Source organism: Carassius carassius, chromosome 21 (genome assembly GCF_963082965.1).
Source record: "Carassius carassius chromosome 21, fCarCar2.1, whole genome shotgun sequence".
NCBI lineage: Eukaryota > Metazoa > Chordata > Actinopteri > Cypriniformes > Cyprinidae > Carassius > Carassius carassius.
In genome coordinates, this window is record NC_081775.1 from 7,791,872 (window position 1) to 7,815,955 (window position 24,084).

The 24,084-nt window shown below is 37.8% G+C and overlaps 1 protein-coding gene across 2 annotated transcripts; it reads right to left on the reverse strand.

Annotated features, from left to right (window-relative positions):
• Positions 1-5,842: 5,842 nt before the first annotated feature.
• Positions 5,843-23,481, reverse strand: LOC132097440 (ectonucleoside triphosphate diphosphohydrolase 4-like). 2 transcript variants are annotated; one of them, XM_059503155.1, is made up of 13 exons: positions 23,243-23,481; positions 22,677-22,860; positions 21,455-21,652; positions 21,169-21,374; positions 19,073-19,223; positions 18,875-18,978; positions 16,471-16,530; positions 16,193-16,323; positions 9,638-9,804; positions 8,079-8,403; positions 7,610-7,695; positions 7,294-7,455; positions 5,843-7,207 (listed from the first exon to the last, which is right to left on the reverse strand). In XM_059503155.1, the coding sequence occupies exons 2-13, from the start codon at positions 22,682-22,684 to the stop codon at positions 6,970-6,972; spliced, it is 1,836 nt and encodes a 611-aa protein (XP_059359138.1). In that variant the 5' UTR covers positions 22,685-22,860; positions 23,243-23,481; the 3' UTR covers positions 5,843-6,969. The 2 variants fall into 2 exon arrangements, with proteins under 2 accessions (XP_059359138.1, XP_059359137.1); XM_059503154.1 differs by having other exon boundaries at positions 16,169-16,323.
• Positions 23,482-24,084: the final 603 nt, after the last annotated feature.

Here is a 24,084-nt window from a genome sequence, read left to right on the forward strand (position 1 = left end):
CTCGATTAAATGTGACCCGTGATGGCAAAATGAGTCACACACACACAAAAAAAGTTTTATTTTCACATTCTCCATTTAAAACTTGTAACCATTAAAACAGTTTAGTAATGCGGGACAATGTGGGTCGAGTTTTTATATATATATATATATATATATATATATATATATATTATATCCTGCATAGATTTGGAGATAATTATTAGGCTATATTCTACTCAGTTTCGTGTTATTAAATCATTATGTTTAAGTTCTGGGCTGATTTGTATTTTTTATTTATTTATTTATTTATTTATTTTTGGCAGGTACGATTCAATTTAGCTAGCACCGGGTTGAAAATGATTCATTGATTCATTTGAGTCTTTACTCAGAAATGTTCGAAAAGTAGCCTACCTGCACAGCATTTGTTATAGGCTACATTTACTTTTAGTAATACACCTGTTTTTCGATTAAATGTAAATGTTAATTCTTTTTAGGCTATTTAATGAATGTGTTCCAGTTTCATATGTTCTGTGTTTGTTCCAGGACATGTAAAAAAAGGCCTGCTTTAAAAAAAAAAAAAAAAAAAAAAAAAATATATATATATATATATATATTCTGTCTACTGCTGTTATTTGATAGAATGGATCCAACTAAAAACTCAATTTCTGTAGTTCAAAAAAACCCTCACAAATGGTCTAGAAACATCTTGAACGAATTGTTAAAAGAACCAACTCAACAGATTCGAAAAAAAAAAAAAGATTCCTACACAAAGCTGAAATGAAAGGTTATAAAAGGAAATTTACACGTTATGTATTATGTCTGTATCTGCTATTCTGCATCTGGATCTTCTGATAGTCATTCCAATCCACACACGCTAGCTTTGGTCAGATCCATCTGTGAGAGAGTGATAGTTTAGGTGTGTCTTTCTCAGAATGGATCTGTAGTTCAACAGTTTTCACTTTATCATGCAACATCTGCTGGTTTTGTAACTACAAATGATACAGAGAATCTGCTTTTGAGCAGATGTCCCTCTAACTTACTCCACCTTTCATGCACACAAAACCTTTTAATACAGCAGTCCCATTTCTGTACACTTTAGCATACTTTCATTATGGAAGTTATGTAATTTAAAACAAGATATTTAAGTGCAATCTGAATGTTTCCAGACTTGTCAGTTACAATTAAATAAAAAAATATTTTATATTTAAAGGAAATGAAATTAGAAGAACATAAAAATTATATACAGTATGTATGTATGTATGTATGTATATGTGTATATATATATATATATATATATATATATATATATATATATATATATATATATATATATATATATATATACAAAAGTGGCCTTTTATTTTATTAATGTTTATATTCTCTGCAAGTAGCTACTGTTCTTAAAAAAATAACTTTTAAGATTTAAAGTACATTGTAAGCGCACATTCAATACATCTAAGTGCACTTCTTTTTCGCAAAGGAAGACAGAATGATTAGTAGCTGTGTTTCTCTCAGTGAGGTATCAAATTATTAATTTGACAATGTAACATTTTAAGCCGTCACATCTACACACATAACTTTATTAGCTCATATCACATCCCATGTGAGCAGATCATATGATGCCTGAGAGAGAAACGAGCAGGGTGTTTAACACTTAGAAAGCGTATCAAACCAGATTCACAGACTTCCTCTGACACAGAAGAACAAACTCATGATGGAGCTGTGTGTGGTTGGATGTACAGTATATGGTTTGTGTTTACACTACACTTCTGTTTTTGAATAGACTCATTGAATCATTTATCGTGGAGCTCTGTGGCATTCTTTGCATCTTGCAAGACGTTTGAATTTCACTTAGAGATGTCTAGTTCTAGAACATCTCTCTCTAACGAGGAGCGAGAGGGCGGCACCAGAAACGCCTGCGTCTGAGATGGTTTCACGTGATTATAACAACTTTAGTCTCAGATATACTCTCTTTATTCACAATTACTTCTGAAGTGTCATCCGCATGAAAAATGGTTAACAGTTCAAGACTCGCAAAGATCAGTTATCAAAGCTTTTGAAGTTGGGGAGAAATAATTTTTGATGCTAACTATTGTTTTTTTTTTTGGAAATTCCTGGTATAGCCTAGTTATAGAAATGTTTCACTTCAAGACACACTCCTGATTATAGATGATTTGGGACAATTAAATCTAAAAGATGGGATAATTTCACAACTATACAACTTTTTTGCCTATTACAAAGTTTAAACAAGAAAAAAGGGGTACATGTAGTTTGCATGTGAATCTCTTACTAAATCCAGCTTAATGTCTACTTAAGTATAGCTTGTACAATATGCATTGTTAACCTTTTACCAATAATAAAGCACAATTTTCTGTCAGTGGTTGATTTAAAAAAAAAAAACTGGTTTCAGCTTTTTACTTTTTGTTAGATGAAGGTCGCATCTGAAAAACTGTCTAGGACTTTATTCAAACATCCTCTTTAAAACTTCTCATTGTTTAGCTCTTAAAAACTAAACCCCTCTAAAAGACTAAATAACACATATCTCACATCCAGGATCTTCTGATTTATTATGTCACAGACAGTGCTTGATCATCGTGGTCTGGGCATTACTAATCGGAAACTACGTTTCTTAAAATATCTCAAATTTTTAAAGAGCAACTTTTGGGGAATTTTCCTAGACGGATAGAAGGTACTAAATGTTCAAATTAGTGCTCATTTCAGTTCAGGCCTGATACGTGTCCGAAAATATAATTTAATACATACAATACACCAGTGACAGGTTTGGGCTTGGTAAGGTTTTTAATGTGTCTCCATCTGACAAATTTACACTTGCTTGACAAACCAATTCATGACCTTCAGTCACAAAGACAAACGGATTACAGACAAATGGGTTAAGAAACAGAATACAAAGATTCCTGAACAGCTACATATTTATCAAAGCTATTTATTTGTTTAGAAGTCACAACACATGATTAGAAAGTAGGCCTATCTAAATACAGCCCGCTTTAGTTTTTCTTATTTAAGAGAAACAGTTAATGTCTTTCACTGAATAAAGTTGGTCCATTTAATCTGAGAATGAATGTGTTTATAAAGAACAATGTTATCATGGAAACGCTGCACAGATCTGTTGTTTTTTTTGTTTCTTTCACCAGCAGTGTCCTGTTCCCAGGATGAAATGGGAGCCGCGGTCCGACCACAGCAGAGCACCCGCATTCCCACCGACTCGGGACATAAATGCACTTCTTTATGCACTTTGTTTGTGCTGAATAATGCTGGAGAGCAACATTTTTAAAATGCAGGGACCTGATGATAATTACTTTTTGTTGATTTATTCAACATTTAAAATGTTATAAAAGATTCGGTTTTTAAGAAATCCTGCTCTTTTGAACTTTCCATTCAAAGATTTCTGAATAAAGTTCAACATTAATAATCAATAATAATAAGAAATGTTTTTTGTGCAGCATTTGTTTCAGAATGATTTCTGGAGAATAAATATATTTTATGTCTTTCAACATAAACTTTTAAAAATCTTCCAAACCTCAAACCTTTAAAATGGTAGTATAATCGTCTAAATGTGATTCGAAACATATATTTAAGGCTTTTTCAAATGCAATAATGACATATATAAATGCTTTCAGAAGGTTAACTCAAAAAACTGTGCTTCACGTGTAAATATCTTCCATACTTTCACTGCAAGAATAAAATCATAAATTCACTGTAAACATCCATGTTTAGTCATTCAATTATTTATTTTTAATATCTGTTTGCTGTCATCACATATGGGCTACTAAATTAAATGCAGTTTTCAGCGATGGCAGTATTTGCATGACTAGTATTATTTATTATAATATTTAGTCATACTTTTAATTAACTTTTCAGTAATTTTACATGCTTTTGTCATTTGTTTTCCCTTTCCCTTATATAAATTATTTTTTGTTTTATTAATTTTAGTACTTCACTCAGTGACACACAAGCAGATTTTTAAAAAAAAAAATACAAATCGATGTGAATTCACCACCAACAGTTCACCATGAGAGTGTGTTTGTAGACACCGTATTTATTTATTGCAAATAAAATCATGGCTATTAGAAAAGGTTGTTCAACAAACTGTGCTGACTTAAGCTCCTATAACAGTTTATTTATTTATTATTATTATTACAGGAACTAACGTACCTAATATTTTCATATAGCTGTCTCAGACAGCCGAAGGCCACACGGTCAGCCATTTAACATCTTCTCAGGTTTGTAACACAAGAATGAGAAAACAGGGGTCAGTCACTCTCTATAGCTCTGAGAAAAGTGAAAACAAGAGTTTAACCTCTCCGTCCAGAGAGCATCATAAATAAACCATAGACACAAAGTCCTCTTGATTGTGAAGAACTCAATACTTAGTCTTATTCTCTAGTAAAGAGACCCTCTTTCAGTAAACGTCTATGGGGTTTTCACTTTAAACACGAAACACCATTTAATTCTTAATTTCTCTTTATTTCCGACAAAAGCAATATTGAAGGAAATGATGTTTTACGTGCAAACTTGTTTAACAGTTTTTGTGAATATGGTACCTGTGCTTGACAAACACCAACATTATACAGCAGTGACTGACTCTCCAAAGAGAGACGTGAAAAACAACCCCACATCAGAGGTTTTCTTTGAGAAAATGAAAAAATGTGCTCCTTTTAGCAAAAAAGAAGAAAAGAAAAAAGATCTCTAAGGTATTTCAGTCAGGTTTCATGCCCCACAATAGCACAGAAAATTACTTGCTTCTTGCATCAGATCAAGGCTGCATCTCATTGCTAGTTTTACTTGATCTTAATGCTGCGTTCGACACCATAGATCATGAGATACTCATAGATCGATTACAAAACTATACAGGCATTCAAGGGCAGGCTCTAAGATGGTTTAGATTCTACATGTCCGATCGCTACCACTTTGTTTATTTAAATGGGGAGTCATCTCATTTATCACAAGTAAAATATGGAGTGCCACAAGGATCTGTCCTAGGTCCTCTGCTATTTTCAATATACATGTTGCCCCTTGGAAATATTATTAGAAAATACGGAATTAGTTTCCATTGTTATGCTGATGATACTCAACTATATATCTCAACAAGAAATTGAGAATTTGCACTGAAATACATGGACCTACACATTTAATCAGGGAAGTGTACACTGCTTCAATCCCAAATGGCTTTAAGATGCAAGATTTGTCATATCATTGCCTATCCTAATACATCCTAATTAAGCCCCAAAAACATTTTAATGTAAAAAAAATTAATTCAATTAATAGTTAACTCAAACATAAAAATGCTGTCATCATTTGCTCAACCTCAAGTTGTTGGTCCCCATTTATCAAAATATATTTTTGTTTTGTGTTCATCAGGGGAAAGAAACTCGGGGTGAAACAACTGAGGGGGAGAAAATGATAACAGAATTTTCATCGTTTCATTTTTATGTGAACCGTCCCTTTAAGTGATTGTTGTTCCAAACCCATCAGATTTTCTTTCCATGTAATGCAAATGGTGAATTTTGGAAAAAAAAAAAAAATATATATATATATACTAGATATTTTCATTGTCAAGAAAGTGAAGGACAACAAAAACAACAACACTACGGAAGTGTCGTTAAACTGCCCAATCAACTTGTGGACTATATTCTTAAGAGTCATATTATTGTTACTCACACAAATCTATTGCTTGGCTTTTGACTTTGAATATAGTACACAAATCATGTGTGCAATGATTTTTTATTTTATGTATTTAGTGGTGCTTTTTTACATCTTGATCCTAATTCAATGTAACTGCATGCAAACGAGTGACTAATACATTAATCAAAATATTTTAGTCAAACAGAAGTGGCCATATGGGTTTGGAAGAACATGACAATTTATTTGTGGGTGAACTTATAAACTGCAAGCTGGAATTCTGACATGCAAAGATGCAAATATATTGCACTGATTCTCATCATGGAGCTCTTCAAGTTTAAATAACAACATTTACAGCTCCACCCCAATGTGAAGTCATAGAACTGATAGGTAAAATAGAAAAATTAAATAAAATCAATGCTCACAATCCCACATACTTACAGACAAGTAATAAGCAGTACCAATGATAAAGCAGTAATTCTGACACTGTAACACTGTAATTTTCACTATTGAAACAATCTACCTTTAACAAGAAACAAATTAAATAAGAGCCATTTCCTCTTTCTCTCTCAACATTCCTCCATGGAGTGCTGATCATGGAAACATAATTCATGGAAAGGTGTTTTAAGGTAGAAAAAAAGTGAACTTGAATTATTTGATAAATTTGCCACATCTTTCTAATTGTGGCCGGTGTTTTTACGTTTTAAAAGGAATTTTACATTCTACCATGATATCGGCACAGTCCAACTTCAGTGTCCAAGAAAAAAGTTCCAAGACATGAGTTTCTAATGTATTGAACAGAAAGCGAAAGAGACAGAGAGAAGAAAAAAGGTTTTGGTGGAAAAAACATTTCATATTCATCTTTTAAAATGACTCTCACTCTGTTTTTCCTTGGCACAACCAAAACATTTAATAAATGTTCAATTATGCGTACAGTCTTGAGGCAACAGCCAGCAGAACCTTGTCTAGACAACGGACACATATATAGTCACATCATGTCCTCTTTCACATTGATAGTGACACTGAAAATCAAAAGGCAGCCTCAGCACCCCTTATACAATTAATAAATAAACAACTAAACATCACAGCTGATCAGAGGCAGCCATACAGTCCTTTCCCAAGCTGCAGTCTTCACATTACACCAAAGCTTGACTGTACACGTCATGTAGAATCCCTTGCAAATTATTCTGGGAAAATGCAAAACTGGCCAGTGAGAGGCTGACATCATGACTGTAGGAGAAAGACTTGATAGGATGCTAAACCATGACAAAGTGTTTCAAAAAACAAATCATGGGAGAGGTGCATCTCCTCCAGTGACTGGCCGGTAGTTTGATTGACAGGCCGCAGGGCCTATAGGGTAACAGGGAGGTCTGGTGAACCCAGGCCCTCCTCCAGCCACTTGACGGAAGCAGAAGCACTGCGCAGGAGTGTGGAGCGGTTGTGTATGCGTCTCAGACGGAGCAGGTAGAGGAGGATTGACAAAACCACCACCAGAAAACAGGCCAAGAACAGATAGTGGTTGTTCATGAAGGAGAAGCTGTGATGCCAGTGAGAGTGAGAGCTCTTCAGACTCTCCTGCTGGATGTCCCTGACAAACCAAAACACAAGAAAAATTATTTAAAAAAAAAGGTTTAAAAAAGGCTCATGTAAAAGTTGGTATGTATATGCATGTACCTTAGAGGTAGAAAACGTGTGCGGTACAAAATGGCTCCTAGTGTCCACTGCACTTCTTTGTCATACACCAGCAGGGCCGTCCTGAGATTCTCGTAGGCCGCTGGAAACGCGAAACCTGAGTGGAGCACCTCATACATCCACGCAGATTTGAAGCACTGATACCTGCAGGAGGAGAGGAGCAGCCCGTTTATAGCTTTCTCCAAACTGATCACTGACACTACGTTATGTACAAACTGTTAATGTAGTATTTTCTTCCATACACCGTTGTACTGACAAGGAAATGAGTCGATGCTGCCTTTTTGTATTTTAAACTTACTTCAATCTATGTTGATCAGCATGCGAGGCGTAAAGTCCTCGATCAAACCGTTCTTTCAAAGTCTTCCACTGGGTGGCACAGTAACTCTGAAATTAAAAGAATAAGGTCAGTAATAGCTTACGGTCAGTAAAAACAAATTTGATAATGAACCATATGCTGGTAATTTTTGACTGGGAGCACCACCAGTTAGGACAAAAATCCCCCCAAACAGTTGTTATAACCTGTATTAACTGCTGCAACAAATCTTAAGGGTTGCAAAAATCTATGAAATACTTGCTGTAACAAAAATCTTGTTTCTTTCTTCTAATTTTCTTTTATGTATCACTAAAAGACAATTTTTGAAATATGTTCACGCTGCTCTGTTCCATACAGACAGATGTGACCTTTCTTTTTGGAACTTGACTGCCACAGTGAACTTTGATTCTATTGGAAAAGAGCAGCATGAACATATCGTCAAATGTGAGTGCACCTTAGCAGCGTTGGAATATTTGGTGGAGTTGTAGTCTCCTCCCATGCGCAGCACATCTTCTGTACAGTAGTAGAACTCAGAGAAGCCATAGAACTGGCTGTTGGTGAAGTCGATGGGTGGCTGGTAGACTCCGTTCAGCGAGGTGTTGGTGTCGTTGGTGCGGTTGAGGAACGGCTGGAGCAGCAGACGGCAGCGGTCGAAGTCTCCAGTGCCTCTCAGGTGAACTCTCTGGTCCTGAGGACCCACCTCGTCCTGGAGGTCAGCTGGTAGACAGGGGTCAAGGATGGGCGAGTCTGTGCTCTCTCCTTGATGCTGACCCAGCAGCCTAGAGACAGTAGTGATCAATGTTTGGTTGACATCAAATATTCACAATATAAGTAAGTGTTAAATCAAAGGCGTTTTAATAATGGTTCTTATTTAAATGTCTAAATCAGTAGCTAAGCTTGATTTATTTGAAGTGAAGTGACGTGACATTCAGCCAAGTATGGTAACCCATACTCAGAATTCGTGCTCTGCATTTAACCCATCCAAAGTGCACACACACAGATCAGTGAACCCACACACACTGTGAACACACACCCCGAGCAGTGGGCAACCATTTATGCTGCGGCGCCCGGGGAGCAGTTGGGGGTTCGATGCCTTGCTCAAGGGCACCTAAGTCGTGTTATTGCCGGGATTCAAACCAACAACCCTAGGGTTAGGAGTCAAACTCTCTAACCACTAGGCCCCATAGCCTGGAAAGTCGTGAATCAGTCCAAACAGCCAGAATGAACCGACTCTAATCTGATGTTTGCGTGACCAAAGTTCATTGAAGCCGGCACACATTATTTTGAATAAATTAAATGTTTAAAAAAATAAGAAAAAGAAAAAACATAGCTGGTAGCACTGAACAGCATCAAAGGCTAAAACATAAGTTTATGTTTTTAACTTTATTTTTATTTTAACTTTTCATTTTAATATTAGTGTTTGGTAAGATGTTTAATTTTTTTTACCATTTAATTTCAATAAAATTAAAAAGGCTGGATTAAAATGATAAAAATACAGTAAATGCAGTAGTATTTAGGAATATTTTATAATAAGAATATACAAACATAAGAATATAAAACATTTTATAATTTATATAAAAAAATTCAAATACAATTATACAATTCAAAATATATATGTAATAACAAAAAAAAATTATATTTGATTTTATTCCTGTGATGCAAAGCTGAGTTTTCAGCATCATTACTCCAGTCTTCAGTGTCAAATGATCTTCAGAAATCATTATAATATGATTTGACGCTCAACAAACATTATTATTATTATTATTATTATTATTATTATGAATGCTAAAAACTGTTTTGCTGCTTCCTATTTTTGTGGAAACTGATACATTTTATTCTTTGATTAAGAGAACAGCATTTATGTGAAACAGAATTATTTTTGTAACATTATAAATGTTTACTCAAACTTTTAATCAATTTAATGCATCTTTGATTAATAAAAATATAAATTTATATATTTAAAAAATTTAAATTTCATGTTCAACAATATTTAAAAAAAATATTTGATCTTACTTGTTTTGGATTTGTGTGTTGCTGATGAGGTTTTCTTCATATCTCTGGCGGGCCGCATTTCCACCAAAACCCAAAAATGTTGAGACATAAACACGGTACACATGCTCTGTTCTGTGAGCGTCACAGCCCAGGTTAAACTCGGCCAGCAAATTCTTGGCTATCTCTTCCTGGTAGCACACAGCAAAAAACAGAGATATACAAGACTGTCGTAGAGAACAGAGGGTCAAAATTGGGAGCATCTTCTAAAAAAGCAGATCAACAGATCTACTCTGAAGAGCTCCTGAATTGCATGTTTCTTTAAACACAGATGCAGCAAAGCAAGTGAAGTGAGAAGCAGCATCATATTTGTAAAATGACATTTTAAAGGAATGTTGGAGGTTCAGAACAAGTTGAGCTCTATCAAAAGCATGTGTGGCATGTTGTTGATTACCACAGAGAGTTAGTGTCTCATTTAGAGCAATGCATTTACAATTGAAGTCTATGAAGCTATACAATCTGAAGGAAAGCCAATTGAGCTCAACGTGTTGAACAAGAACATTCCTTTAATAGCTCACAGGCTTTAATACAGATACAGAAAAATACTAAAGAACATGATGAAAACACTTCATTTGGATTGTGTTTGATTTCTGCGGCATCCTGTTATGTCAGATTAGAGGCCATCAGAATTTGGCCTGAGGAGTTATTATAATTAGAAAAAAAAAAACAAACAAAGAAACAAACAAACATTGTGCACACACGCACACCAAATTCATGGTTTGCTAATATTAGATTAATTACAGAGATTCAATTAAATGATCAAATATTATCTAAAGGGGCCATATAATTAATAAAAGTAGACAAACAGTATATTCTGATTTATATATAGAAGCCTTAAAAGTACAGCAGGAAAAACCATCCTGCTGTAACGAGCTCAAGAATTTAAAGTGCCAGACGTGCGTGCGCTTAGAACAAACAGATATCGTTCGCTGGTGTGGACACTAATATCATTTTCTTTATAGTTAGCATTCTTGGTTTGAAAGAGCCTTAATTCTGAGGGTCAGAGAGGGAAGAAATGGTCTTATTAAAAAAAAAAAAAACAATTATGTTTTAGTGAATTGGAGGAGAATGCATATTGGGGACAAAAAAACCTAAGCATTAAGGTTCACCAATAAACCTAAACCTTTGATGGACACAAGCAGATGAGACTGTACAATGAAGACTGTATGAATTAGTATGAAGGAGCTTATATGAATTAGTACGAATTAGTCCGAATGAGACTGTACGAATTAGTCAGAATTAGCTCAAATGAGACCGTACAAATTAGAATGAGTCCAAAGGACACCGTGCGAATGAGTCCGAAGGACACCGTGCGAATGAGTCCAAAGGACACCGTGCGAATGAGTCCAAAGGACACCGTGCGAATGAGTCCAAAGGACACCGTAAGAATGAGTCTGTACAAATGAGTCCGTGCTAATGAGTCCGAAGGAGACCGTAAGAATGAGTCTGTACAAATGAGTCCGTGCGAATGAGTCCGAAGGAGACTGTACGAATGAGTCCTTACGAATGAGTCCGAAGGAGGCCGTAAGAATGAGTCTGTACAAATGAGTCCGTGCGAATTAGTCAGAAGGAGACAGTGCGAATAAGTCCTTACGAATGAGTCCGACGGAGGCCGTGCGAATTAGTCCGACGGAGGCCGTTGGAATGAGTCCGAAGGAGGCCGTGGGAATGAGACCGTGCGAATGAGACCGTGCGAATGAGTCCGAATGGGTCTAAATGAGACCGTACGAATGAGACGTACGAATGAGTCCGAAGGAGGCTGTGCTAATGAGTCCGAAGGAGGCTGTGCTAATGAGTCCGAAGGAGGCTGTGCTAATGAGTCCGAAGGAGGCTGTGCTAATGAGTCCGAAGGAGGCCATGCGACTGAGTCCGAAGGAGGCCGTGCGAATGAGTCCATGCGAATGAGACCGTGCGAATGAGACCGTGCGAATGAGACCGTGCGAATGAGTCTGAATGGGTCTAAATGAGACCGTACGAATGAGTCCTTACGAATGAGTCCGAAGGAGGCCGTGCTAATGAGTCCAAAGGAGGCCGTGCTAATGAGTCCGAAGGAGGCCGTAAGACTGAGTCTGTACAAATGAGTCCGTGCGAATGAGTCCGAAGGAGACCGTGCGAATGAGTCCTTACGAATGAGTCTGAAGGAGGCCGTGCTAATGAGTCCAAAGGAGGCCGTGCTAATGAGTCCAAAGGAGGCCGTGCTAATGAGTCCAAAGGAGGCCGTGCTAATGAGTCCAAAGGAGGCTGTGCTAATGAGTCCAAAGGAGACCGTAAGAATGAGTCTGTACAAATGAGTCCGTGCGAATGAGTCCGAAGGAGACCGTGCGAATGAGTCCTTACGAATGAGTCCGACGGAAGCCGTGCGAATGAGTCCGAAGGAGGCCGTGCGAATGAGACCGTGCGAATGAGTCCGTGCGAATGAGTCCGAATGGGTCTAAATGAGACCGTACGAATGAGTCCTTACGAATGAGTCCGACGGAGGCCGTGCGAATGAGTCCGAAGGAGGCCGTGCGAATGAGTCCGAAGGAGGCCGTGCGAATGAGTCCGAATGGGTCTAAATGAGACCGTACGAATGAGACGTACGAATGAGACTGAATGAGTCCGTACGAATGAGACCGTGCGAATGAGTCTGTCCGAATGAGTCTAAATGAGACCATAGGAATGAGACCGTGCGAATGAGACTGAATGAGTCCGTACGAATGAGTCTGAATGAGTCTAAATGAGACCGTACGAATGAGAAGTACGAATGAGTCTTTACGAATGAGACCGTGCGAATGAGTCTGTCCGAATGAGTCTGAATGAGTCTAAATGAGACCATAGGAATGAGGCCGTGCGAATAAGACTGAATGAGTCCGTGCGAATGAGACTGAATGAGTCCCTGCGAATGAGACTGAATGAGTCTAAATGAGACCGTACGAATGAGAAGTACGAATGAGACCAAGTCTAAATGAGACCGTACGAATGTGAAGTACGAATGAGACCGTGTGAATGAGACTGAATGAGTCCGTGCGAATGAGACCGTGCGAATGAGTCCAAATGAGACCGTACGAATGAGACTGAATGAGTCCGTACGAATGAGTCTGAATGAGTCTAAATGAGACCGTACGAATGAGACCATGCGAATGAGACTGAAAGAGTCCGTGCGAATGAGTCTGAATGAGTCTAAATGAGACCGTACGAATGAGAAGTACGAATGAGTCTGAATGAGTCTAAATGAGACCGTACGAATGTGAAGTACGAATGAGACCGTGCGAATGAGACTGAATGAGTCCGTCCAAATGAGTCCAAATGAGACCGTACGAATGAGACTGAATGAGTCCGTGCGAATGAGACCGTGCGAATGAGTCGGAATGAGTCTAAATGAGACCGTACGAATGAGAAGTACGAATGAGACCGTGCGAATGAGACTGAATGAGTCCGTACGAATGAGACCGTGCGAATGAGACCGTGCGAATGAGTTGGAATGAGTCTAAATGAGACCATACGAATGAGAAGTACGAATGAGACCGTGCGAATGAGTCTGAATGAGTCTAAATGAGACCGTAATGAGAAGTACGAATGAGACCGTGCGAATGAGACCAAATGAGTCCGTACGAAATGAGACAGTGCGAATGAGACCTTGCGAATGAGTCTGAATGAGTCTAAATGAGACCGTACGAATGAGAAGTACGAAATGAGACCGTGCGAATGAGACTGAATGAGTCCGTACGAAAGAGACTGAATGAGTCCGTACAAATGAGACCGTGCGAATGAGACCGTGCAAATGAGTCTGAATGAGTCTAAATGAGACCGTACGAATGAGACTGAATAAGTCCGTGCGAATGAGTCCGTCCGAATGAGTCCGTGCGAATGAGACCGTGCAAATGAGACCGTGCAAATGAGTCCAAATGAGACCGTACGAATGAGACTGAATGAGTCCGTGAGAATAAGACTGTGCGAATGAGACCGTGTGAATGAGTCCGTCCGAATGAGTCCAAATGAGACCGTACGAATGAGTCCGTACGAATGAGAAGTACAAATGAGTCCGTGCGAATGAGTCTGAATGAGAAGTACGAATGAGACCGTGCGAATGAGACTGAATGAGTCCCTACGAATGAGTCCGCACGAATGAGTCTGAATGAGTCTTAATGAGACCGTACGAATGAGAAGTACGAATGAGACCGTGCGAATGAGACTGAATGAGTCCGTACGAATGAGACCGTGCGAAAAAGTCTGAATGAGTCTAAATGAGACCGTGCGAATGAGTCCGTACGAATGAGTGTGCAAATGAGTCAGTGCGAATGAGTCTGTGCGAATGAATCAGAATAAGACTTTACAGAATAGATTAGTCATAATAAGACATTACAGACCGTGCGAATGAGTCTGAATGAGTCTAAATGAGACTGTGCGAATGAGTCCGTCCGAATGAGTGCATCCAAATGAGTCTGTGCGAATGAGTCCATGCGAATGAGTCCGTGCGAATGAGTCAGAATAAAGCCCTATTCGGACGGGATTAGTTTTACGGGGGTAGATGGAGTAACTTTACCACAGGACGTCTGTAATATTGATGTCCTATTCGGACTGGATTAGAAAGTCTCAGTAAAACAGTCAGAAGTAGGAGGGGTAACACGATTACGCAGCGCAGTCACCTCCCTCGTCTCAAACACGCACCTACACTTGTGTGCGCTGCTTTGGTTGCCAGATCCGCGTAACCAAACCAGCCCAATGGTTCATTAAACACTAGCCCAAAACCATCCCAATGGCCACCCACAGCCCAAATACCAACAAATAATGAGCGAAATCTTTAATCCACTGAAAAAATCAAGTCACAAAAAGTCGTTTTAAAGTAGCCCAATTATTAACTCCGCCAGAAGGCCGCGGACCTGGCAACACACAGTCGCGTGCGACATTGATTTCTCTGTCAGTTTTGTGTTCTCAGCAAAAGTTTTTCTAATGTTAATACTACGCTGCAATGCATACACATTCAATCAATGTAAATGAATACACCAAAAATTACAGTAAATTGTTAAAATTTAAATTGTTAAATTTACGTGCCTAGCGACGCCCCTGATGGTGGTGTCTGATTTTTTTTTAAAGTTTGACTATATATATATATATATATATATATATATATATATATATAACACACACACGTACCTTATACATTATATAATAATAATAATAGATATATATATTATATAATATTAATAAAGATATATAAACAAAGATTTGGGTCCAGTTAAACAATTTATTAATGCAATTCATTACATTCTGATGATTGGATTCTGTTGGTAATTGGAAATTAACTTAATACAAACAGAAGTTCCGTGCTTCTGAGAACTGCTTGTGACCTTTTCTTTAATGGTCTGTGTCGTCGTATGCAGGATAAACTTGAGGTTTGCCATTGATTTGTTCCACCGCCTAGAAAGCAAGTGAATGCTTCTTCAAGCGCTTCCATATTTAAAAAAATGCGCAAAATTACAGGCAATGATGAAATACTACCGTGTATTTTTTCAGATGGTCTATTCGCACGGGACTAGTATTACCTGGGGTAATTTCTCCGGACCTTTTTACAGAAGGTAAAAGTCGCCGTAATCTTTACTGACATTGTCCGTAATGATTACTGACATGGAGCATTCGGACGGGACTAAAATCACCGAGAAGCTCTGATAAAAATTGCTTTACCCCACGTCCCTATGTTAAACTAATCCCGTCCGAATAGGGTTTAAGACATTACAGAATGAGTCCGTACGAATGAGACCGTACGAATGAGTCCAAATAAGTCCATATGAATGAGACCGTACAAATGAGTCTGAATGAGTACAAATGAGACCGTACAAATGAGTCCGAAGGAGACTGTACGAATTAATCTGAATTAGTCCGAATGAGACCCTACAAACTAGTCAGAATAAGACATTACAGATTAGTCTGAATAAAATCGCACAAATTATTCCAAATGAGACTATATTAATTAATCTGCATGAGATTGTACAAATTAGCCTAAATGAAATTGCATGGATTAGTCCGGATGAGATTGCATGAATTAAATTAATCTGAATTAGACCGTACAAATTGTACTAATTAGTCTGAATGTGATTGTAAAAAACTAATCTGAATGAGACAGAAAATGAATACACCACCAATTCACCAAAACAAACTGCAATGCCATAAACTGCAATAAGACTGTGTTGTACAATATTTTTGGTATAAGAAACCTTGACTGATATTGTAAATGGACTTCAGAATAAGAAAAAAAAAAAAAAACCCTGAATTTGGTCCCCTTTAAAAAAAAATAACTGTTGAAGAGCGATTAGTATTGTTCTCAGAGCTTAAGCACCATGCTGCTATATGAGCATGCAGCAGGTTTATCTCAGTCCAAGGCATCAGTTCAGCAAATTCACCATAGCCTTGTTCTGCACTGGGCCAAGGACCACAGAGTACCAGGAGAACAAGAACGAGAGAATGACAAAGCCAAACTTTCAGCTTTCAAATATATGGGAAATTTTCATGGATAATAACCTGTTGTGGAGAAGCAAAGCTTACAGTTTTGGGCACTTCGTATGCGATCTGAGTGGAGACACCACCCATGTCCAATACACCAGCCGTACGCTTGCGCACCAGTGTCTCCTGCTGGTCACTGCCAGGGACCTGCACCTCCACCACGGCCTCATGTTCTGAGAAACAAGAGCACAGAATATATATATATATATATATATATATTTTTTTTTTTTTTAAGAGAGAAATTAGAGTGTAGATGAAAAGAAACTTTTGTAGCAGCTGTATATTTTTTTTGAGACATAAAATGGCAAATTATAACTTACCGTCCTCAACATGATGGAATCGTCCCAGAACAAAGTTGATACCTATCCATGCATATACTCCTGCAAAAAAAAAAAACAATTTAATTCCACTGAATTCAGTTTTCACAAAAAAAAAGAAAAAAATGTATGTTCAAAGAAATAATAGTAGTATTCAGCAAAGATTCATTAAATTTATTCAAAGTGACAGTAAAGACACTTGAATAAATGCTGTTTTGAACTTATTCAATAAACAACCCTGAAAAAAAGCATCACCGTTTTCTTAAAAATATTAAGCAGCACGACGGTTTTCAATTTCATTGATAATAATTAGAAATTTCTCTTTAGCAGCAAATGAAAATTTTAGAACAATTTCTGAAGGATCATGTAACATAGAAAACTGTAATAATGTAAAGTAATAATGCTGAAAATTCAGCTTTGCGTCACAAAAATAATATTTTAAATATAATAGCACAGAAAAAAATTCACAATATTTATTGCATTTCTGATCAAATAAATGCAGCCTTGATGACCATTTAAAAAAAATAGGTCAGCAACTAACAATTATTTTTATAATCGATTAGTTGGTTGATTATTTTTTCGATTAATTGTTTATAATGACTATTTTCTTTATTATAATGTTACTGACAAAAACACACTATTCCACATTCTGCCCAATTTCCTTAAAACAAATGTGTCAACTGAATGCTATGAAAACCTGTCATAAGACAAAACAAATATTTTAGGAATCTATCAAAAAAAGATTTAATTCTCAATTTTATTGTAATTTTTAGACAAATAACAAACTGAAACAATTAAACAGTTTTTATTCACATAATAACAAAAATGGCCTCATTTGCCTTTGATAACAGCTCACATGCTTGCTGGCATTGTTGATGTACTTTTTGACTAACTGGGTATCTGAATAAAAAAAAAAAACACTATAAAGCACTTGACAATTTTTTTCTGCCTTTCAGAGATAACCACAATAATTATAGCATTAAAAATTGCTTACTACTGTTACTAAAAAGCTTACGCATATTGGAGGTTTAACCAATACAGCAAGCTAAAAGATTATTTTGGTGATTACCAATACTGTATTTTTTGGACTATAAGTCGCATCAGTCCAAAAATACGTCATGATGAGGAAAAAAACAAGTTGCACTGGACTATAAATCGCATTTATTTAGAACCAAGAGAAAACATTACCGTCTCCAGCCGCGAGAGGGCGCTCTATGTCTTCAGTGTAGACTACAGGAGCACTGAGCAGCATAGAGCGCCCTCTCGCGGCTGGAGACGGTAATGTTTTCTCTTGGTTAATTTCTCTTGGTTCATGTCAAATTAATTTTGATAAATAAGTCGCACCTGACTATAAGTCGCAGGACCAGCCAAACTATGAAAAAAAGTGCAACTTATAGCCCAGAAAATACGGTAGTTAAGAGCAGAAGTGGCACAAACCTTGGTTAAAAACCTTACATCATTTGTTTTATTAAATTTGTTAATCACTGTGTAGGCTATATAGTGAATATAGTTTAAATCTCTATATCAAAAATTAAAACAAAGATACTAAAGACGGATAAAATCACAGTAATGCTCTGCAGGAACATGCGTCGCATGCACTTTGATCACAGTCAGTCTCCTCTTACTGTCATTTCTTTATCCTGTAAAATCGTCTGATATTTTATATTCAGACAATTATACGCTGCTGTCCCTTCACAGTTCCTACTCTCATAAATTACTCGCACTGCATGTTGACCGTTTAAACCTAAATATAAATGTCAAACAACAAAAACAATTAATGTTTTTGTGCTGAATATTGTCTCCCTCAACCCTCTGTGTTTGGTCTGTTTAACGCACCGGTGCGGTTTCAGTAAAGATTTCAACTTAACGCAGACTGTCAGGGTAGGTCTTTATCCAAAAATTGAAAGGCTTGCGTAAATTTGGCACATTTACAGAAAAGGATATGACCGTTAACAGAGTTTTTTTGTCCCGAGGATGCACACACATATCTGTAAAAACCCCTGACAGGCAAGCCATTATGCTAATGCATCAGCTTGAAGCTTAAAATAGAGATTTATCATGTTTTGGGCAGCTAGGATCGCGTACTTTTCCCGCAGGAGCTTATTTTGTTTCCTCCAATATTTGTAGATGAAATTTGTCCATAGAAATGCATTATTCAGTGCTGTTATTTGATGCAACCGGCTGCAGTTGTACATGCACTGTGGGCAGACCCAACTAATCGATAATGAGAATCATTGTCGATAATAATCAATATTATCGATTAGTTGTTGCAGCCCTAAAAAAAATCTTACTGACCCCAAACGTTTTGAACGGTAATGTGGATTTGTGCAACTTTAAAATGAACCCCTGGATTTCTGAACTGATGACTCTAGAGGTGGTCTAGAAGAGGTTCAGAGGCAGGTCTTACCTTCCTGTTTGCCTGAGATGACTTCCACATGGGAGTCGGAGAACAGAAAGTTGAAATTTACAGGAATGTCAGTCCGCAAATCCTCCAGCAGGGCCTCCTGTTGGCTGCAAACAAACACAATCTTAGCACATGCATCAGCTGTCCCACAGCATGCAGCTAATATAAGGTGTGCATTTGTGTAAGTGTGTGACTAGACACCTTTCAGGCAGGACTCTCATTCCTGCGGTGCACAGGATGTAGAGAGGTGTTTCCTGGTGCTTGTTCTTAGGGATGTGCAGAGCAGCAAAGCTCAGCAGAGGGCTGATGTAGTCGCTGGCCTTGTCTGGTGTGGATGCGTACTCTGAAATACCTGAACAAACAGAAACTAGTGTTACTTGTAGGGCTGAGTAGTCGATCAAAAAGACTACTTTCATTTTTTCATTTTCAACTTTATAATGATATAAATAGGTTTCTACTTGAATTCATTTTTTTTAAATAAACATTACAATAGCAGCTGTCTTAAAAACATACTCATGATGGATTTATTCAAACATACAGCTCTTGAAAAAAATTAAAAGACACTTTTGAAAATTCAGTTTCTCTGGATTTACGATTTTTAGTAATGTCATGTTTGAGTAAACTGTAACCATTATACAGTAAGACTAGAACACTAAAACTAGACTAAAATGCTCAAGACACTAAGTCGACTACAACTTGACTAAGGGTGCTTTCACACCTGCCTCAATTAGTTCAGTTGAATCGTACCAGAGTTCGTTTCCCCCTTTGGTGCGGTTTGTTTGGGCAGGTGTGAAAGCAGCAATCGCACTCGGGTGCGCACCAAAAGCGGACCAAACAAGCGTACCGAGACCTGCTTAAATAGGTGGTCTCGGTAAGCTTTCAAACGAACTCTGGAGCGGTTCGTTTGTGGTGAGAACGTGATCCGACCTCGTACAGACCCAACTGTGAAAAGTACTGATAATTTTTGGACTAAACCAGCTGCCGTAGTCAGCTGCGCTGTGCATTATGGGATGAGGAAGTGTTTGTTAACAGTTTGCACTTTAGCATGGCAGCTCGTGGACAAACTTGGAGTAGTGAGGAGGTGCGGAGCCTCATAGAAATTTGGTCAGATGACCATGAGCATGTCAGAGTTAAGAAGAATTAATGCACGCCTCCGCTTGAAGTTACGAGTGATGCCCAATTGCCGTTTGCAGTGCATTAGAATGTTGTTTTCAAGCCGCATCCGCGCTTCATTATAGAAATGTATTGTTGGCATATTGTGGTGTATACAAACAATGTACTAGATTATGGCCAGGGACAAAACCAGCCAGCGCAGTCTTCTCTCCATAGTTGTGTTGTCTCCGTGTTGTTTGCTGGCTTTTCCTTTTATGTTGGAATTTTCCCACACGTAAATTCTGACCAATTGAAAAGCAGTTTAGGAAATACGTCATGGCCAATGAGTGATGTGGATGTTGTCATGTGACTGCATTTTGGTTCATTTCAACTGATTCGGACCAAAGCAATCCGTGTGGTGTGAAAAGGAACCAAAAAAGCTGAAAAATGCTACAATGTATAATTGTTTGCCCTTGGTTCGGACCAAATGAACTGAACTAGAGATGTGAAAAAGCACCTTAAAATTAAAACAGATCAAGTTGACTAAATATGATAAAAACTAAAAGTTACCATTGACACAAGACTAAAGCCCCATTCACACCAAGGGCAGTAACTACAAAGATAACGATATTAGCGTCCACACCTGCAAACGATATCGTCAGTTTATTCTCAGCACACACACCTCTGACGCTTTAAATTCTCCAGCTCGTTATAGCAGGATTGATTCTGATTGGCAGTCAATGTTTGTGTCATTCATCAGCTGGAAAAAAATAGTTTTGAAAGTGATTCCAACTAGATTGTTTCTCTGTGCCTTTATCGTTATAGCTGTGATGCGAACTCTTATATTCTTTAATATTGTTAATGATTTTTAAAACTATATCGTTCTCATTATCGTGCTTGGTGTGAAGGGACCTTAAGACTAAGACAAAATTAACACTGAAGGCCTTTGAGTCCGAAATTCTCATCCAAATTTTGTTGCAAGTAAAAAAAAAAAAATACGACCTCACATTGTGTCAATCACGTTTACACACTGCCTCCAAAACTTTCGCTCGTGATAAAAACTATTCGGATCAGGTTCGATTTTCTGCATTTTCGCATCCGTAGCAAGCATTTTGACAGGAAAGGATGAAGACTGAAAAAAAATAATGATTTCTGAAAAATTTCAGACTCCGTGTGCAAGGACCATAATTCATTCCCACACTGACCTGGTTTGATCTTCATCACTACAGGCTTCCTGTGCTTGTCTCGCATCTGTTTGATGTCCAGGAGCTCATGCAGGTTGCCGTTGTGCCGAGGCCAGGTGTACACAAACACACGGGAGCCACTGCTGCCACAGTCCACCACCAGCCCGTAGTTCAGGTTGGGGTTATTGGTGTCCGTGGCCTCCATGTCTGGCACCCGACCCAAACGTCTAGGGGAGACACATCCATCACGATGATTAGTTTTCCTTACATGCATAACAGAACTGATTAGAACTGATAGGCGTTTTACGTATGGATGTGTCTGTCCTCTCTTAACCAGCTGTACTGGCCCTTCCCTGTGACCAGCAGCAGGTACAGCAGCCCCATCACACCAGCCAACAGACCCAGCAGCAGCAGCTGCCTGAAGGAAGGCAACAGGAACCGCGGCAGAACCACCGGAGACAGGCTGAAGTGCCACGATGCTGGAAACAGACAGGAAATGCTAATCCTGTAGAGAGGGAAAAAAATATGATGAGAATTCTATCACTATGGTTACTGGATCCCCTTAGCTTGGCTAAAATTAGGAAAGATATGTACTAGAAAAAATTATTTTTGGTGCTCGTTCAATTTACTTTATTAAAATGAGCATTAAGCAACATGTTCGGTTGACTGAAATATGCAGGTAAGTTTACTTTCGTGGTGGGACTACATTGATCATTTTTGGTGCATCAAATGAAAATGCATGGGTGGATTTTTTGCTCCCAGCAACCTTTGCATAAGACTGAATTGTGAGAGTAAATGTTAAAATGTAGTCTTATTTTAAGGCAAAGAAGACCCATTAGGGTGTTGTCAGTCACATTTGTAAAACTTTGCAGTCAAAAAAGGTATATTGTCATTAGTATAGTGAGGTATGAAGCACAGCTCACACAAGGGCCACTTTTAAACCAAGCAGCTTTCTATTGGTCGCTCACTGTGGTGAATTCACATGACCAGCTTAGCGAAATCATTTGCAATTGAAATGACTGGATTTCAACTGGCGGTGTTTTATTTCAGCATATGGTGTTTTTGCTTCATTAAATGAACACAGCTATGCTAATGTCAGTGCAGTGACAAGTAGTGACAAAGTAAATACATTTTCTATTAAAAATCTGCATTACAATGAGAAACCAACAAGTGTGTTCTTGTACACTTTGTTAAATCTTACTTAACTTAGATAAGAGGATGTTTATGGAAGCCTATTACTAATAAACTAAGAATAAAATAAGGTAATTGCAACTTTTTCCTCACAATTCTAGCGTTTTTTTTTCACTGTGAGATAAAAAAAGAAAACATTGTAAAGTCAAAGTGTTGTTTAAAAAAATGCACTAGTCTTTTGAAAGCAAAAAAAAAAAATGCAAAAAAAAACATGTATTCTCATTTCATGCTGACTTTAAAGGTGTGTCAAGCAGGAGAAACATAATAAGCAAGGTAAAAATGTATTTGTCATTATTACATGCAACACATTTCTCAAATAACTTCAGTTTAGTACTTGCCTTCCCATTGCTGGAGCGGATGAAGAGGTGATGTGGACGAATCAAACCTTTACTAGCAGCTTCTTCTCAGTACAAGTGTATTCCTCCATGACGTCACATTTCAAGACATCCTCACCTTCGTTCTCATCATCATCATCAGGAGCTTTCACACGAGTTCAGGTGTGCTGGGGAGACGTGGCATGCCCTGACATGAGGAAGTGAAAAAAAACGCTTCACAGTTCACTTGAAGACAGACGTTCACACATGTATATCACGATAATTAAGCGATAGATCACAATGTCTACATAGATAGCATTCATTGGGGCTTTTTAAAGGCGCCTTTGAGTCTGATAATAAAGGAATTGAACACGACCTAATGCTGTCTAGGCAGGCAGCTCACCAGATTTTGAAACGCAGCTACGATTAACGTCTGATCAGGCCGAGGACAGACAGATGCATATTTGATGGTTAAAAGTAGGTCGGTAAAGTTTCGGAGAGATAAGTTAGACCTGACTGATTAAATGAAGTCAGATGTGTTTTCCTCTGGTCAGATAAATATCTGTATGAAGGCAGGAATATGTTCTCACCGTACGGCTAATGTTACATCTGGGACGAATGCATCGATAATTCAACCGCCCTCTGTGTTTTATGAATTCTGTCGTCCCATGATTGAACTCCTCTCGATAAACACATTAATATGGAACTTTAATTCCTCTGGCAGTGATGATCGTTCAAATGTGGCGGAGAGAAGCCGCTAATTCCCGGTAGTTACCGATCAACAGTTTAGCCCAGGAATAAAAAACGATCAGTGCGCGTGCGTGTCAATCCCGGAAACTGCGCGTGTACACTGCTGCTCTGACGTCATCTTTCGTTTTCAACTCGTCACTTGTAAACATGGGAAGTTAATTAACCTTTAATCACTCCTAAAAAAGGACAACACTTAAAGTCTTTGGGGTCATTTTTACCCCAAACTTTTAAAAAGCGATTGCATAAGGAAATATACATTTTTTATATGGAAAACTATATATCATTTTTTTTATTTACTTCTCAACTATACATTTATGCTGTGTTTTTGTGGAAATTTTGAAGTTTTTTACCTATTTACTGCACAATTACATAACTAGGCCATAAATTGGCTCATGAAAAATGATTTTTTAAAGAAAAAATCACTTAAATGATGATCTTAATTAAATCTAAATAGTTTCTGGACATTGCTCTATGTGTTAGGGATAGAATACTGCCATCTAAAGGTTAGTCAAAAAACTTTATTTCTTATGGGTTAGGAATTAAAGTGCAATGGCCACATGTATCCACTAGAGTGCTATAGAGACTCATTCATTTTCACTTCATTTTTCTTGATGCTTCAACTTCTCCTCACAACTTTATGATATATATTTTGTGAATATTTATTTAAACATTTTGAAATACA